The sequence below is a fragment of the Melospiza georgiana genome, chromosome 2, assembly GCF_028018845.1.
Source record: "Melospiza georgiana isolate bMelGeo1 chromosome 2, bMelGeo1.pri, whole genome shotgun sequence".
In the NCBI taxonomy this organism is placed as follows: Eukaryota; Metazoa; Chordata; class Aves; order Passeriformes; family Passerellidae; genus Melospiza; species Melospiza georgiana.
Window position 1 is genome coordinate 19,390,682 of NC_080431.1, and position 15,414 is coordinate 19,406,095.

Here is a 15,414-nt window from a genome sequence, read left to right on the forward strand (position 1 = left end):
TTCCTCTAGTTGCAAAACAAAAGCCACAGGAGTGGCTCAAGTTCAAATTGCCTCCATAAAACAAAGGGAGAGAGAAAAAAAAAATTAAAAAGAAGAGCATTTCCTTGCGCATACCTGCTGACCAGATGTCTGCTGCTTTTCCGTGCACTAAATCTAGAGAGACCTCAGATCAATGTTTCCTTTTTTGTTTTCTTCACCAAAACTCAAATTACTTAAACTCTCCAAATCAGACCCAAAAGTCAAGATACAAAACTCTTTGGGAATTTCAGCTTGTGGAGGCCTCTGAGATCACTTTACATTTTGTCAAAAAGTAGGTTTGAATGAAATATTCACATTTTTAGTGGGTTTTCTAAATCCAAAGAATCAGAACAAGAAAACACACTAATTTTTAATTTTCCCTCCTTGTATTTTACAAAATCTAAATACATTTTCCAAGAGCCCCATCCCTTTGTTTTGATTTCAGCGGACTGGAATTGTCTATAGAAAGCCCCCTCTGAAGGAGCTGACTCCACAGCCTCTTGACACTGTGCCACCCTGCCAGATGAGCAGCACCTCCCTCTGCTCCCTCGAGCCAAGCCTCTGTGACAGTGAAGCACACAGCACCTCCACGTCCCTGACCACAGCACAGCCCCTTGTCCTCCATACACCCATTCACCCCAAAAGAACAGTGAGAGGAACAGAGGAAGCCAGCCAGTTTGGCCAAGGGGCCCCACGTCCAGCCTTTACTGGGCAAACAGTTTTTATGTGGGGCACACCAGCAGCAGCAGCAGCAGCACTCCAGGCTGACTCTCAGCCACGGGAGCGTTTGCTTGGCCAGGAGGCAGCATGATTGCTCCTGCTGCTGTGAAAGGATGCTTGAGCCACCAGCTGTACCCTGGATGGCTCTGCTGCCACCAGTGTTTCCCAGGGAGTGCTGGCCAGGCTCATGCTGCTGCAGGCAACCTCCCTGCTACTCCACCTCGGCAAGTTTCTGCAGGCGGGGGCTCTAGTCTGACTTTGTCCCAAAATCTCACACCGTGCCAGGGGTGTAGCTTAGCTCATATCCTCGGAAGCGTGTACCAGCAGGGCAGCTGGCCCGCTCCCTGACAACTTCAGCAGAACAGATGCCAAATATGCAATTGCTCTGTTTACCTGGCCAGAGAGGCGGCTCAGCCCCAGCACCTGTGTGAGCCGAAAGACACAGAGCACAGACTGACGCCGGCAGCACAAATACTGACAACTGGCCACTTTCAGGAATGCAGAAAGAATCCTGGCCTGGATTCTACCACCCACTATGAAAAGCAAGTGGCTGTTGGAACATCTGAAGAAAAAACAGTCACCCACAGTACATATGGACACCCGAATCACATTATCATGTTTTTCTAAGCATGTGGCTGCACTGCAGCTGGAGCGAGAGCTGGTCAAGGCTGGTGAGATCCTGCCCAGGACATCAGAGCACTGACCCTGGGAGCAGAGCTGGCTCACCTCGCTCAGGATGGCACCTGTGTAGCCCAAACTCAGCCTGACTTTGCAACTGACACGGTTTTTCTCCAAAGGTATGGCAGAGAGCTGGAGGAGCCTGCAGGAGAAGTCGGGCGCGGGAAAGATAAGGCAGTCCTTAGGCTAAAGTTTGTGTGCCAGCAGCCGTCCTATACCTGCAGTTCAAGGCAGCCACAAAATCAGTCTTTGTCCTTCCCTCAGCTCTAGGTTTTGACCTATTAGCACAACACTTTGCCAAGTGCTTTAATTAGGGCCATTTCTTCCCAAGAAATAACTGCACAGGGCGAGGCTTTGAAACGCTGAGCAATGAGCAGAGCAGCCTTTGCTTTCCGTAGTCCACCCCATTAACCCGTCCCCAAGACAGACTGCTCGCTAATTGTGTGATATGCACAAAACATCACGAATCTCACCACATCCACACCCGAGGTTATTTAGCGCGATGCTTTTAACAGAGCCACCACCCGGGCAGGGCGCCTTTTAACGCACTGGGCATCAGAGGCGCTCACGCCGCTGCCGGGACGTGCGAGCCGCAGGTCTGGGTGTTTTTCCCGATCGCGGCAACGAGGGCACAGGGCCCGCCCCAGCGCTCCGAGCGAGCGCCGAACGCCGAGGAGGGATTGCGGAGAGAAGGGAATTCCTGCACTGCCCCTCGCTGCGGCTGCCGGGACGGGGAAAGTTTGCCCGTGGAACGCACACTTCACAGAGGGAGCGGCAGGGACGCCCTGCACGGCTGCGGGCCCCCCGTCCCCTCGGCGGGACCCCAGCCCGACCCCGCCGGCGCCCGGGCAGCAGCGGGAAAGCGCCTTTCCCGGGCAGCAGCCGGTGACAGCGGCCCGGCCGAGACAAAGCGCCGCCCTCGGCAGCCGCCCGCCGCGGGAGGCGGGACGGGACGGCGCGGGCGGCCCCTGCGCCTCTCCTACCTGTTACAGTTGATCCCCGCCGCCGCCGCCGCCACCCCCAGCATCCCGGCGGCCGCCGCTGCCGCCGCTCCCGCCAAGCGCTCCCCACCGGCGGCGGGCGGGGCCTCGCCGGCCGCGGTAATGGCGCTGGGGGCCCCGCCGGCCCCGCCCGCCGCCAGGGGGCGCGCTCCGCCCGCGCCGCGCCCCGCCCGCTGCGCCCCCGCGCGGGGAGAGAGGGAAGGGCACCGGCGGGAGGGGGGATCGCTGCCCCGGCTGGGAAGGAGGGCAGGCACCGCCGGGACATGGGATCGCACCGCCGGGACATGGGATCGCACCGCTCCCGGCCGGGAAAGAGGGCAGGCACCGCCGGGACATGGGATCGCACCGCCGGGACATGGGATCCCACTGCTCCCGGCCGGGAACGAGGGCAGGCACCGCCGGGACATGGGATCGCACCGCCGGGACATGGGATCGCACCTCCGGGAAATGGGGTCCCACCGCTCCCGGCCGGGAAAGAGGGCAGGCACCGCCGGGACATGGGATCGCACCGCCGGGACATGGGATCGCACCGCTCCCGGCCGGGAAAGAGGGCAGGCACCGCCGGGACATGGGATCTCCCTCCCCTCCCCGAGAAGCGGACCGGAGTCACTGCCCAGAGCTGGGATCCCGCTGTCCCTCCCAGGTGTTTCCCGCTGGACCCGCGGGAGGCATCGTTCGCCTCCTCTGTCCGCCCTGCGGGAGATGCTGGGGCCGGAGCGCCCCGCAGTTATGTGAAATAGGTGCCTCCTCGGAGAGGCTGGTGCTGGTTTCGTGTTTTTCGGCTTTTTTTCTTTGTTTTTTCTTTTTTTTTTTTTTTTTCCAGAACCGAAAATTGCTGTCAAAACAATTCCAAGTATTTTCGCTGTTTCCTACACGTGGTTGGGTAGTGCAGGATAATTTGTAGCAAGAAAGCTCTCGCCACACCTTGGAGTGCCAAATATGCTTAGGTGAGTTTTGCTGGAGCCAGAGTCCGGTTTAGATCAACATTATTTAAGAATGCAACAGCGTTAATAAGCAACGGTGTGGGGAAAGGCTAGCACCTCGCTCAGGCTCAGAAATATAGTATAAAGTAAATGTAAGAAAGTTACCTCCAACAGTGCCAAACCTTCCACTTCACTTGGAGAGAAGCGACCTCATTCCAAATCAGGGGAGGTTCAAAGGCAGGCTGTGGATAAATGAAAGGAGCATAACAGAAAAGGTGATATTATTGAGCTGTCTGTATCACCACCCATTGCTGTCCTTAATATCAGAACAAGGAAGTGGCGGGTTGGAATGAAAAATGCAAATATTTGCCTGCCAGGATTAAGGAACTATCTATATGGCTCCAAGAAGACAGCCCAAAGGAATGTGTTAAGCCAGTGAAGATCAGCATAGACAGGGGATGAGTGAGCACAGATCAGAAAGAACAATTCAAACATGGAGCACCTCCACTTTGGTATCCATCAGAACCAGGAAAAGAATGTAATTTTGGGGGATTATGATGCACAAAAGGTATTTGATGGCAGTGCCAGAAGCATGGTTCTAGAGAGGACCACAGCTGTAGAAACACAGACTGTCTGTAGTACTTTTGTTTGTTTATTTGTTATTTTTTTCCTTGGCAGGGTTCATTTTTGCTTGCCAAGACAAGGAATCAAACGCAGCAAGACTTTAGCATCACAGAGAATACATTTCTGCAATAAAGAGGAAAATAGTGTATATGGCTGAAAAGGGAAGGGATGATATGCCAGAAGAGGGGGATGTGATCCTTCTCCTTTACTCTGCACTGCTCAAGCCACACCTGGGGGGCTGAGCCCAGTTCTGGCCTTCCCAGTACAAGAGAGACATGGAAAAAGCGCGTCAAATGGTCACTAATATTTTTCAGAGACTAGAGTACCTCTCCTGTGAGGAGAGACAGAGAGCTAGGACTGCTCAGCCCAAAGAAGAGAAGGCTCAGAGACATCTTACCAATTCATAAAAATATCTGAAAAGAGAGGGTGAAAGGAGGACAAAGCCATTATCTTTTCAGTGGAATCCAGCGACAGGAACAGAGGCAGGGGGAACAGACTGAAATATAGGAGGTTCCCTCTGAACATCAGGGAAATTTTTGCTGTGAAAGTGAGTGAACACTGGCAGAGGTTGTCTGTGGAGGCTGTGGATTCTCCACCCTTGAAGGTACTCCACAGACATCCAGATGTGATCCTGGGAATCTGGTTGTAGGTAGCCATGCTTGAACAGAGAGGTTGGACAAGTGACCCCCAGAGCTACCTGCCAACCTCAGCCATGGCGTGATTATGTTGAAAAACCAATCACACCACCCCTCCTCAATTAAAAAAAAACAAACCAAAACCCACAAAATAACCAAACCCAACCCCAAAACACCCACCCATTTTCATGAGTCTATCAGCAAAGCTTCCTTTTATCACCTAAAGAAGTAAGTACTCATTCTGTGCCAGTTGAAGGTAATACAACCCTTTTGTTTTTTTCTAATCTGCTTTGGGCAGTCTGCCATTACTTGTAGGCAGCTTCATGAATGTCTTTAATTAACCTCAGCTTGTGTGCAAGGATTTTAGGGTCTCTCTCATTGCTGATCCTGCTGGGGAGCTGTGTGAGGTGGCTGTCCCTGGTCAGCACCTCTGACCAGCCCAGCCTGACAGGGCAGGGAGGTGGCTGGGCAGGTGTGCAACTAGCAGGGCTGCAAACTTCAAACCAGTAAATTCTGGAAATTATTAACAGGCAGTGCCAGCCAACAAGTGCAGCCGGTGTGGCGCTTCCTTTGGAGGGCACTTTAATCGATTTAACAGCGAGTGAATTGCATCATGTACAGTTTTCCAGGGCTTTTAAATATGAAATCCCTAAAGCCTGGTCTGCTAGCAATATAATCTCAAAGTAGCAAAGGCATTCTCATAGAGAGTGGGAGAGCCTTCCCCAAACATGTTCAAATGCCAAACACTAAGTACTAGCAGCTTTTGGAAACACTAAGTACCAAGAAAAGCCAGGAATTCAGTTTCACAGTTTCCCTCCCCAGGCTGTCTGCACTTTGCAGCAAATTTGCGCCTCGGGGCTGATTTAAATTTTTGTTTTGTCTTTCTTTACAACAGAAATAACAATTCTTAATTGTTATTAATTATCCATTACATAGTATTAGACCATGCTGGCATTCTAATTAACTTGTAAAATTCAGTCCAGAATACTCAAGCAAGTAATTTAATAGGATTCACAAAACACACACCACAGACTCGTAAGGAGATCATTCCTTCCATTCCAGTGTAATGCAGCCAATGACGATTTTCTTCCTATGCAGTTTAAAGAAAATATGGTAATCTGCCTACTTATTTCAGCTTACAAACCCATCACAAAGTTTAACATTCTGCTGCTAATGCACTTGGCATCAGGTACAGAAGTGCTATTATCCCCAGCAGGCAAGTCAGGAAATAGAGACAGAGACGCTGAAATTAAATTCACAAAGGAAGCATGTGGCAAAGCAGGGAATTTGGACTCCATGTCTCCAGACCAGCATATTAATCACAAAATTAATGCTGTTTTTTTTACTCATCTCTCCCTTTGAGACCAGAGTAAAATGCAGTTTTAAGTAGGCATATGCTTTTGATGTTCTGTTTCCAGACTACTTTACATTTTCCATCACTGTTGAAATGATGCAGTACAAACTTACTGTACTGCAGTTGGCAGTGACACTTCAGTGACATGGACTCAGCAGTGCCAGGTTAACAACTGGATGCTTTGATCTTTGAGGTCTTCTTCAACCTAAATGATTCTGTCACTCTAAAGTGACAGCACAGAGCCTTTACCTATTCAGAGCTAAATGCACGCTCAGCTTTGCTGACATTGAACATGCATTATTGGCCATTATTGTAGGCCTGGGGAAGAAGTGAGAAAGGAAGGGTTATTGAGGACAGATGATGAGGCAGCTGCTTGGTCAAAGAATTTGACTGCCTGTCTCCAATCACAAAAATCAGCATCTTTACATCAAGTTCTTTTTCTGGAAATGAAAAAGTATTTTGTAAGTAACTTCTGACTGTGGTATTTGCTCGAGCTTTTGCTTTCTTCCAACTTCACGCAACTGCAGATGGTAGATTCATAAAATGGTTTGTGTGGTAAGGAACCTTAAAAATCATGTAGTTCCAACCCCCCTGCCACAGGCAGGGATGTCCTGTACTAGACCAGGTTACTGAGAGCCCCATCCAACCTGGCTTTGAATACTTCAAGGGATGGGACATCCACAGCTTTTCTGGGCAACTGTTCCAGGGCCTCACCACCCTCACAGTAAAGAATTTATTTCTAATATCCAATCTAAGCCTATTCTGACTCTGAGAGCCTGTTAGCTGAGCAGCCCCATGATTGTTTACCTTAATATAATCAACGGAATTTAATTGTAAACTGTGTCAGTGTGCATGTCACACCTCCAAAGCTATGAAGCTAAAGCAACAGGGAAGGAAACTTTGACCATGTAATTAGGAATAATTTTTAAACATGGTGTGGCAAGCTAAATATTCTTAGCAAAGCTGTTAATGAATTAATGGGCGAAAAATTATTTAGGTTTCACATTTTTGTTCATTATTAACTCCACTAATCAATTGAATAAATAAGTTTTGACCACTATTTGATATCACTAAAAAACATTGCTATTATTAAAAAAAATAAGTAGTTTGCTCAGAACACCAGAAGACATTTTAGTGATCATTCTGACATCCATATAAAAGAAGTCAGATTTCTGCTTCATGCATTTTAGACACACCTAGTATATTTGGCATCACTTTTTCTTGGAAGACGGAAGGAGACTGCAAAACCAAGGATATAAATTTTATTGATCAATCTCAAACTTCTGGAAAATTGATCAATAAAATTCCATATTTAGCAGCATAAATTTCTGCTTCATGACAAGATCAGTACTTGTGCAGACACAGAAATGGCCAAAGTAGAAACTTACAGCAGCACCACAAAACAGGTACTTTAAGAAATAATGACTCTTGGAGATCATGGTATTACTCTCACATTTTTTATAGTAAAAGTGTGTAATTTTTCTATTTCAAGATTTTGTCACTGCAATTCCCATCTTTCCCAGAATGTTATAAACCTATCCTTAGCTTTTCTGCATTTTCTGAAAATCCTCTTCCTGCAAGATTTCCACTACCCCCCACCACTGCAATCAACTGGTTTAACCAGTTTCCAAGAGAAAGGCTGGTGGGTAGTCAGGCAGGGACAGAGAGCTGCCACGTCAGCAACAGGAACTGTTTAGGGCTTTATCACCACCATCTGCTTTTCTCCCTGTTGCAGAGGCTGCAGCCCTCTGCCCCTGGAGCAGAGGGAGCACCTACCTGGTCCCTTGCAAAGGTGGGCAGCTTCACCTGGATTGCTACAGCTGCAGGTTTAAGCCTGTGCTGTGACTGGATGTGAGAGGAACATTAACTAGTCTGTATAAATATGTGGATGCTAAAGCCAAAATGATGCGATTGGCCTTCTCCCTTGGCACGAGTAATGCTGAGCATCAGCAACTTAACTCCACAAAGGGGAGTAATAACAGTAAACCAGCATTTGGGTAGAAGCCTTTCTCTGAAGCTCTGTAATGGTTTCTGTGCTTTTTTTTTTTTTTTTGAGATGCTCTGCATGCTGCAAAGGGCAAGAGAGCCAAGAGCTAATATGTACCTCCCCTCCGGAAACAGCCTGAGTGTTCTCAGAACAAGCTTCGATTTTCAGGCACTGAAACAATAAACCCCACTTAAATCCTCTGCTTGTACAGAGCTGCTATCCAGTGTCTATGAATTTAAAACACTTTCAAAGGCTGCTCTGGGAGGACTGGGACTGTGCCCATGCCCAAAAGAGCACACTGTTTTTGACACTGATTACATTTACCTTGGATTCTTAAGAAGCCTTTAGGCTGACAGCATTAAAAAAAAAATTGCCAATACCAAGGCACGCTGATTTGTTGGAGCAGTAACTGATCATTTCCATACTTGTTTTACTATTCTCAATCTTCACTATTCAATCCAGCCTGAATCCTGAGAATGAGCCTGAGAACTGAGAAACACAGGACAGGAAGCAAAGGAAAGATGTTCCTGAATCTAAGATGCATCTTCTCATCCTTTCAGAACCATATGATAAATTTGAATCAAATTCATTTAAAAAGTGGTCAGATTATTATTTCCTTTCCCCATAGCATATATAAACTTATGTGAAAGCTGTTAGAAGCTGACTGCAGGTATCAGGCTCTCTTTTTTGACCCTTAGATCCGTTTATTATGTCTTCTTTTCACGGCTTATGATCCCCTCTCTGACCACGTATTTGTGTAATAAGCAAGATCTAAGAAAAATGGTTGGCAAGAAAATAAACACACCAAACCCTTGCTTTAATCAAACCAAGCATCTCTTCATCCACTGAGTTTGTAATCTTTCCACTAGGACAATTATGCAGATAAAGAAAAATTATCACAGCCTATTAGGGAAGAGGTAATGATGGCCATTTCAAAGTTGAGTGCAATTAGAAATGCATGCTGGTTTATAAGGTGGTTAGTACTCAAACACACTAAGTGCAATCCTGCTAACAAGGCCATTAACAGCTTCTGCAACCCTCCTCTCCTTCATGTCTAATATTGTCAGATTGCTGGTGACAATTTACATTTCAAATAACACATTTGAAGTAATTTATATGAACTTTACATTTTTTTTTTTAAAACCCTAGAACAAACCAATTTTTCTGTTCACCCAGAAGAATCCATTGCTGTAGTTGCCTTCCAAAGTACAGGCTGTGTATACCACATCAGATCCATAAAATCTCTTCAATACAATGGTAGACAGTCCTTGTTTTCTACCTTGCACCTGAGTACCATTTTCTCAGATAAGAACAGGCATTTATGGAAAAAAAAGTCACTCTGTTGAGTAAAGGTGAATTTTATTGAAGTGATGGCCACATGAAAAGGCCACCAAAAACATATTTCCAAACAAAATACTTATCTATCCAGACTAGCAATTCTGAAATTACTACAACAAATATATGTTTATCTCTTCATACATTTGGTTTCTCAGCTTGTGAGTGGAGACTGCTATTTGCAAGACTTCTAAGTGAGATATTTTCACAGTACCAACAATAGTACAACTAGCAGGTAGTTTAGGAGGTATTGGTGCACTGGGTGAAGCTAAGGCATAAGCCAAATGAAGCATGTATGTTTAATCTGGCTTCAAAGTCACTTAGTACAAAGTAAGGAGAATTTTTAGGCATTCCTCCACAATTTCATAATAGATCATCTCTTATCACAGCAAACAGATGGAGGGAGATAGATGAAGAAGATTTAAATCTAGAAAATAATATAAGCCTGTATTCTCACAGTTCTACTTTGGGGAAGGAGAGTCATGAAAGAAAAAAAGCAACCTTACTCTCCAGTGTATAATTTCTAACATGGTTCCCTTGGGCCATCCTGAACCCCACATTCAACTGGCCACATCTATACAACAGCCTGACAAGTTCTCATCTTCCTGTCTTGCAGCTGGAGCACTTTTTGCTTGCACAGATGAGTCTCCCTTCTGGACAAAGGGAAAATGAAAGACATAAAACCCATTTCTAAGTCAGCGTCAGAGAGCTAAAAATTCAGCCACAGTGCAGGTTTGGGAACGCTGAATCACTCCCATTTTTGGTTTTTACTTAATATATAATCTGTACAGTGACAGCAGAATTACTATTATTATTATTTTTATTATTATGCTCTCCTAATGCTTGGGCTGAAGAAAGGCTGTTAAAAGATAAAAAATGGTCCTAAGCTCATAAACATTTTGGGCAAGGCTGATATTTTCTGTGAAACATTCTAATAAATGTGGCACTGTAAAGAAAAAAAAAGGAACCAGAAAGCAAAGTCAGCACAGTGCTCTTCCAAAAAGAGCACCACACTATATTAAGAAGCAGCAGTTAAAACTTTAAACTGTTTCTTGAAAGCAAATCACAGCTACAATGCTGTACATTAAAATGCAAATATCTGACATAGAAAAAGTTCTCTACGCAAAATAATCCTGTTTCCAGTTCACATTCTTCTGTGCCATTTACTCAATTCTTTTAAACTTTATTTTCTTACAGTCAGTTTACTGCCATATAGGTAAGTTCTGGCAATCTTAGCAACAGAAAACAGTTTAGTAACAATTATTAAAATATTTTTATACTAATTAAGATCTCTATCTTTCATTGTAAAAAAAATATATTAATGCAAGTTGTTCACTCCATTCATAAGTACGGTACTCAAGTTTTACTAAAAACAGTGAGCATGCAGCTCAGACTTTAAAGAAGTGAATAAGCAACTGGTATTTCATATAGCCAGTGATATATGTTACTTGCACACCTTTATTCACAGCTTACAATGTTCAATAATTTACAGTTCTGAAATATGTGCATTTTAAGAGGAACTTGTCACAGCTCTTAAGCAATAGCAGAGACTAAATCAGGTCAGCAGCAAACGGAGTGTGAACTAAGTGAGACAAAGCCATTCCCTTCTACTCATGTGCTTCCATTGTTAAAGTCACAGCAGGAAGATGACTAGCACTTATTTTTATACATGTTTTAAATCTCTCCTGTTGCTGTTTTGGCATTCTTCTGAGTGACATTACCAAATCCAGCTGAATAAGGAGTTGGAATCTAGCATCCGAGATCTGGTCCAAATCATTCCATAGGCAAATGCAGAAAGCCTAAACACAGCCTCCTGCTTGCTACCTACAGACACCTAAAAGACTTGTCCCTCACACTACTGTTGATCAGTTCTATGTTCTGAAAGTTCCCAGAGGATGTTTTCCCTAGCAGCACAAACCATAAAGGTTCCAGTTAAAATATATACTGGAAGGGAAGAAAATAGAAGTGCCTAAAACAGTGGAAAGGAATGAAAATACCTAAATAAAGCCTGTTGGCTTTGTTGATTGTGTACTGAAATATATGTAACAAGCAAAAAATTAAACCAAAAGCAAACTCACTGAATAGTTTATTCTCAACATGTTGCCATTCAGCTGTTCATACGTTCAGATTAATCTCAGTCTGAAATAAGGCAATATTAAAGGAACAAGCATCTTTTCCTCAGAGCTAAGGTAGATAGGAAAGGAAGAGCCCTATTTAGTATTTGTATGGGTACCAGGTAAGACTCTCTGTAAAACAACAGAGAATATGTAAATATGAGTGAAATAGACAGAAAGACTCTGGTTTAAACATAAGCAGGATTCAAACATGTGTATGCTTTTTAAAACCTTACAAATAAATTAAGATGGAGAAAGGCATTATGGACTATATAAGGGAACAGACAACTGAAGGTAAAAAGAGGTGCTGTGTTGATAATAGAAGAAGAGATGGTAGAAATTTATTTTTCTTGGAAAAAACCTATAACATTCTGTTGAGTAACCTGGAACAGAGACCATCTCATCTGTGCAAATATCTGCGCAAACAATGTACACACATAGGTAATGGAGAGAATAAGATCTTCAATCATTAGAACATTTAAAAAATGCATCTATTGACAAAAGCTTCATTCTTTTCTCTCAGAAGTTGATGTTATGACCTGTGGGCTCAGATTCATTCTTTAGTGTCTTCACTATGACTAAGTCAGTGTGAGTAGTCTTGTCATCCAATTAGAGACATTGTTACAGTAATGGAACATTTTTTCCTGGTCTTTTCCACAAACTTCCAAGCTCAGATTAAAAAACCTTAGCTTAAGCCCTTTGTCATAAAGCTTCAGCTCACTTAGGACCTCTGAGTCTTGGAGTACTATCCTAAGGCCTCCATAGATGCCATTAATCTCTGCTATAGTACCATGCCCAAGTGTGACAAGCACTGTATTTCATACAGATTTTTGCACCCTCTACATTTTGTGAACTGTTGCCTTCATGTTCTGCAAAAGCAAAATAATTTAAGAAAGACAACAACTTTAAAGCAGAAAATGCCCTGGTTCTTAAATATCTTACATTTTGTAGCCTTCACAAGAGAGGAAATAATTTTAAATTTCTAAAATGTCCAGAGAGTAACACTAACCATATAGATTAGCTAGCTGACAGTGATATGTGAAAGCAACTGTAAACACTTTTAAATGCTTAAAATCTAAACTCTAGTTATTCCAGTTAATATAAGGTCAAACTTTTAAACTGATATCAAAAGAACTATCACAGGTTGACAAATTCTGTTTCCAAACTATTTGCAATGAATTTGTCACTTCTCATAGTTCTTATTATCTGTTTTAACATTTTCAGGAAAAATAGTTCACTGCTGCCAGAGCATAACATAGGGACCATCTTTCAGAGCTACTGCAGGCTTCTTTCTTAGTGGAGCCTAAAAAACTGAAAAAAACCCACACAAAAATAAAATCCTGTAGTTCAATGATACAACACCAACAGATCTACAGTAAGATTTCTCAGTTTTGCAGTTGTGGAATGTTTTTAAAGATGCAGTGTTTCCACTGTTTTATCGAAGTCCTGACCAGCTGTGGAGGTACGAAGCCCACCCAGAAGGCCGTGAGGTACTCTCTTCTTCACCTGCAGGAGGAAGAAAAATATACTTGATATTATGTTAGACATTTATTATGTCAGACAGTACATCATTTAGTTACATATCCTTGCCCCCTTTCCTTGCCTTCATCCTTTTTCAAATGCTGCCCTCAAGCTTGGCGAGAAAGGAATTCACTCTTGGGCTGCCATAGACATGGATTGTATCACCAAATCCACTTGACTTTGGGTACTTAAGAGTGTCTGAAAAAGGTAATTTATCACTGTTCCCCAGAAAAATCCAATCAGTCTTCATTAGAGGGCCAAAACAACATCAACATGCTTTTAACTTAACTTACATCTTGTTTTTCCAAATGCACAGCCTATCATGGGATGCAATACTTGAACACTTCCCTTTTTAATGTGATTTTGTTCACTAGTTATAAGTTCTGATATGTACATGTGTTGCTTACTGTTTATATTAATTCTAAGATAAAGTAAAGGTCAGTTGCTAATGAAGTACAAGAAGCTACAGTTACTGTCATTGAGAAGTGACAAACAATACCTTAAAGAGCATTTAAGAGAAAAAATGATGCTGAAAGTGTCTCAAGCAGAAACAGAACACTACTGTACACAGAAATCCAGTGTTTATTTCTTGTAAATGCCTAACTATTTTATGTCCTTCCCTAGTTCTTTTATTTCTTCAATGAAGAGCATATTTTAAGATATTTTTAAATGTATTATATTGAAACTAATATTAGATCTGCAGTACTGCCTTGAGAGGACCACTTGAGTTATCTGTTTAGAACATCTGCAAAGAAAATAATTCAACTATATAAACCTCTATTTTGACAATTTTTTTAAAACTCTATTCAAAACATGAACACACTAAAATTTTCAACTTACCATTGTCTTCCTAAAATGTGAATGTTTCAGAAGAAATTATATTTTATGTCAATTTTATGGTACTTGTTCTGTTTATTGAAAACTGAATAGTAACTTCCTGACAAAGAAAATGGTTTTATGACTGGTTCATTGGCATTATAATACTAAGTTTTGTTTTTTCTCAAAGGTCTACACAACAGACAGCACAGAACTATATCTTTCCCTTTTCACTTTTCCTCTTTTATGTGACAATATTTTGAACACCACCTACCTTGGGCAATTGCAACCAACTTCCCCTTCTCTTCAGGGCTGAGCTGCAACATGGTGTCTATAACTGGGAGCAGCCGTTCCTTCTCGCTTCCTGATTTCAGAAATATGAACTGCAGTAGAACATTCTTCAAGTATTCTAGATTAGCCACAGACTTTTCTCTCTCTTGATTTCTTTCCAATCTTCTTATTTCATTCTTAAGAAGCTGCAGATAAGAAAAAAAAAAAGTAATACTGCTTGCCTCACTTAATGAGTAATTGAACAAAGGTCTTTTAAAGAGCTAAAAATTAATTGTACAGCTTGTTTCAAAAAGAATAATGCATGTTTAGCAACATATTCAGGACAAAAATGCAGTGAAAATAAAATATGTGATAATGTTGTAAGAAATATCTTATTGACTAAAAATACCCTTTTGGGATAAAATTTGTGCAGTATACAGATACAATATCAGTGATAAAACAGTAGTAACAGTGGAACAGTTAAATAACGCAGAAATCTGATTATATTAATTTAAAAGCATATTACAAAAGAAAGCTTAGTACATATACAAACGTCTTCAGAAAGCTCACTCATACATTAGTTCATGTGTCTTCTTTTAACAGCTAAAACAGGCTACAAGAACAGGAACCAGACAATGCTTTACTTGGGAATTTCTGCTTTTATCCAAGTACTGCGTTTTCTGCTTTTATCTAAGTACTGCTTTTATCTAATAGTACAGACTCTTTACTAAACATTAAACTTCCCAACTCAAAAAGTTTTTGTAGAAGCTTTTACTCCTACACACTCCTCTCCCACTTCCCCTCAGCCAACTAGAAACTGTGGTGGAAAAAAATCCCAAAAAACTGAAGTATACTCTAGAAGCACTAATTAGACCTGTGGAATAAAAGGCCCTCCCAAATTAAATTATACATCACCAAATTTTATACACTGGGATTTTCTGACAGATATTTGGTCTAAGAAAGACACCATGGAAATTAGAGCTGTCCTCACATCTCTTGTGTGTCTGCTAACCTTTATTTGTTCCATTAGGATTGCATTGGTTGCTTCTGATTCACGGAGTAATTCATTCAAGTGATCAGCACTCTTAGTTGTTGTGTTTAGTTTCTGAATCAGCTCATCCTTGCTGAGATCTGCTTGCCACTGAGATGGTTCTGCAATTAATTGGAAAAGAATACTAAGAGAAGGAAAAAGCACTTGCATCTACTTCATTACTAACTTAACATCAGAACTTGATTAATGCAGTTTCTTATGAACAGAATTCATGCAAAGTCACAGTGCAGACTTAACAGGCACCAGTGCTGCTGCTGCATGCTTATTTTCTGATCTATTTCTGTTTATATATTAGAAGGAGGCTGGCAAAATAGTGCTAGAGTACCTTGAGATACCTGGTTTAAACTTATTCCTTATTTCCTACCCA

At 42.5% G+C, this 15,414-nt stretch overlaps 2 protein-coding genes across 2 annotated transcripts in view; both read right to left on the reverse strand.

Moving 5' to 3' along the window:
• Positions 1–2,474, reverse strand: part of LIMS1 (LIM zinc finger domain containing 1) — a 68,193-nt gene extending 65,719 nt beyond the window's left edge. Inside the window, exon 1 of the mRNA XM_058045104.1 lies at positions 2,400–2,474. Within this exon, the coding sequence (XP_057901087.1) occupies positions 2,400–2,443 (44 nt within the window). The 5' untranslated portion in view covers positions 2,444–2,474. The remainder of the gene's footprint in view (positions 1–2,399) is intronic.
• Positions 2,475–9,282: 6,808 nt separating this feature from the next.
• The window catches only part of GCC2 (GRIP and coiled-coil domain containing 2), a 31,673-nt gene continuing 25,541 nt past the window's right edge, over positions 9,283–15,414 (reverse strand). Inside the window, exons 21-23 of the mRNA XM_058045140.1 lie at positions 15,009–15,148; positions 14,001–14,202; positions 9,283–12,895 (exon numbers count right to left, since the gene is read on the reverse strand). Of these exons, the coding sequence (XP_057901123.1) occupies positions 12,825–12,895; positions 14,001–14,202; positions 15,009–15,148 (413 nt within the window). The 3' untranslated portion in view covers positions 9,283–12,824. The remainder of the gene's footprint in view (positions 12,896–14,000; positions 14,203–15,008; positions 15,149–15,414) is intronic.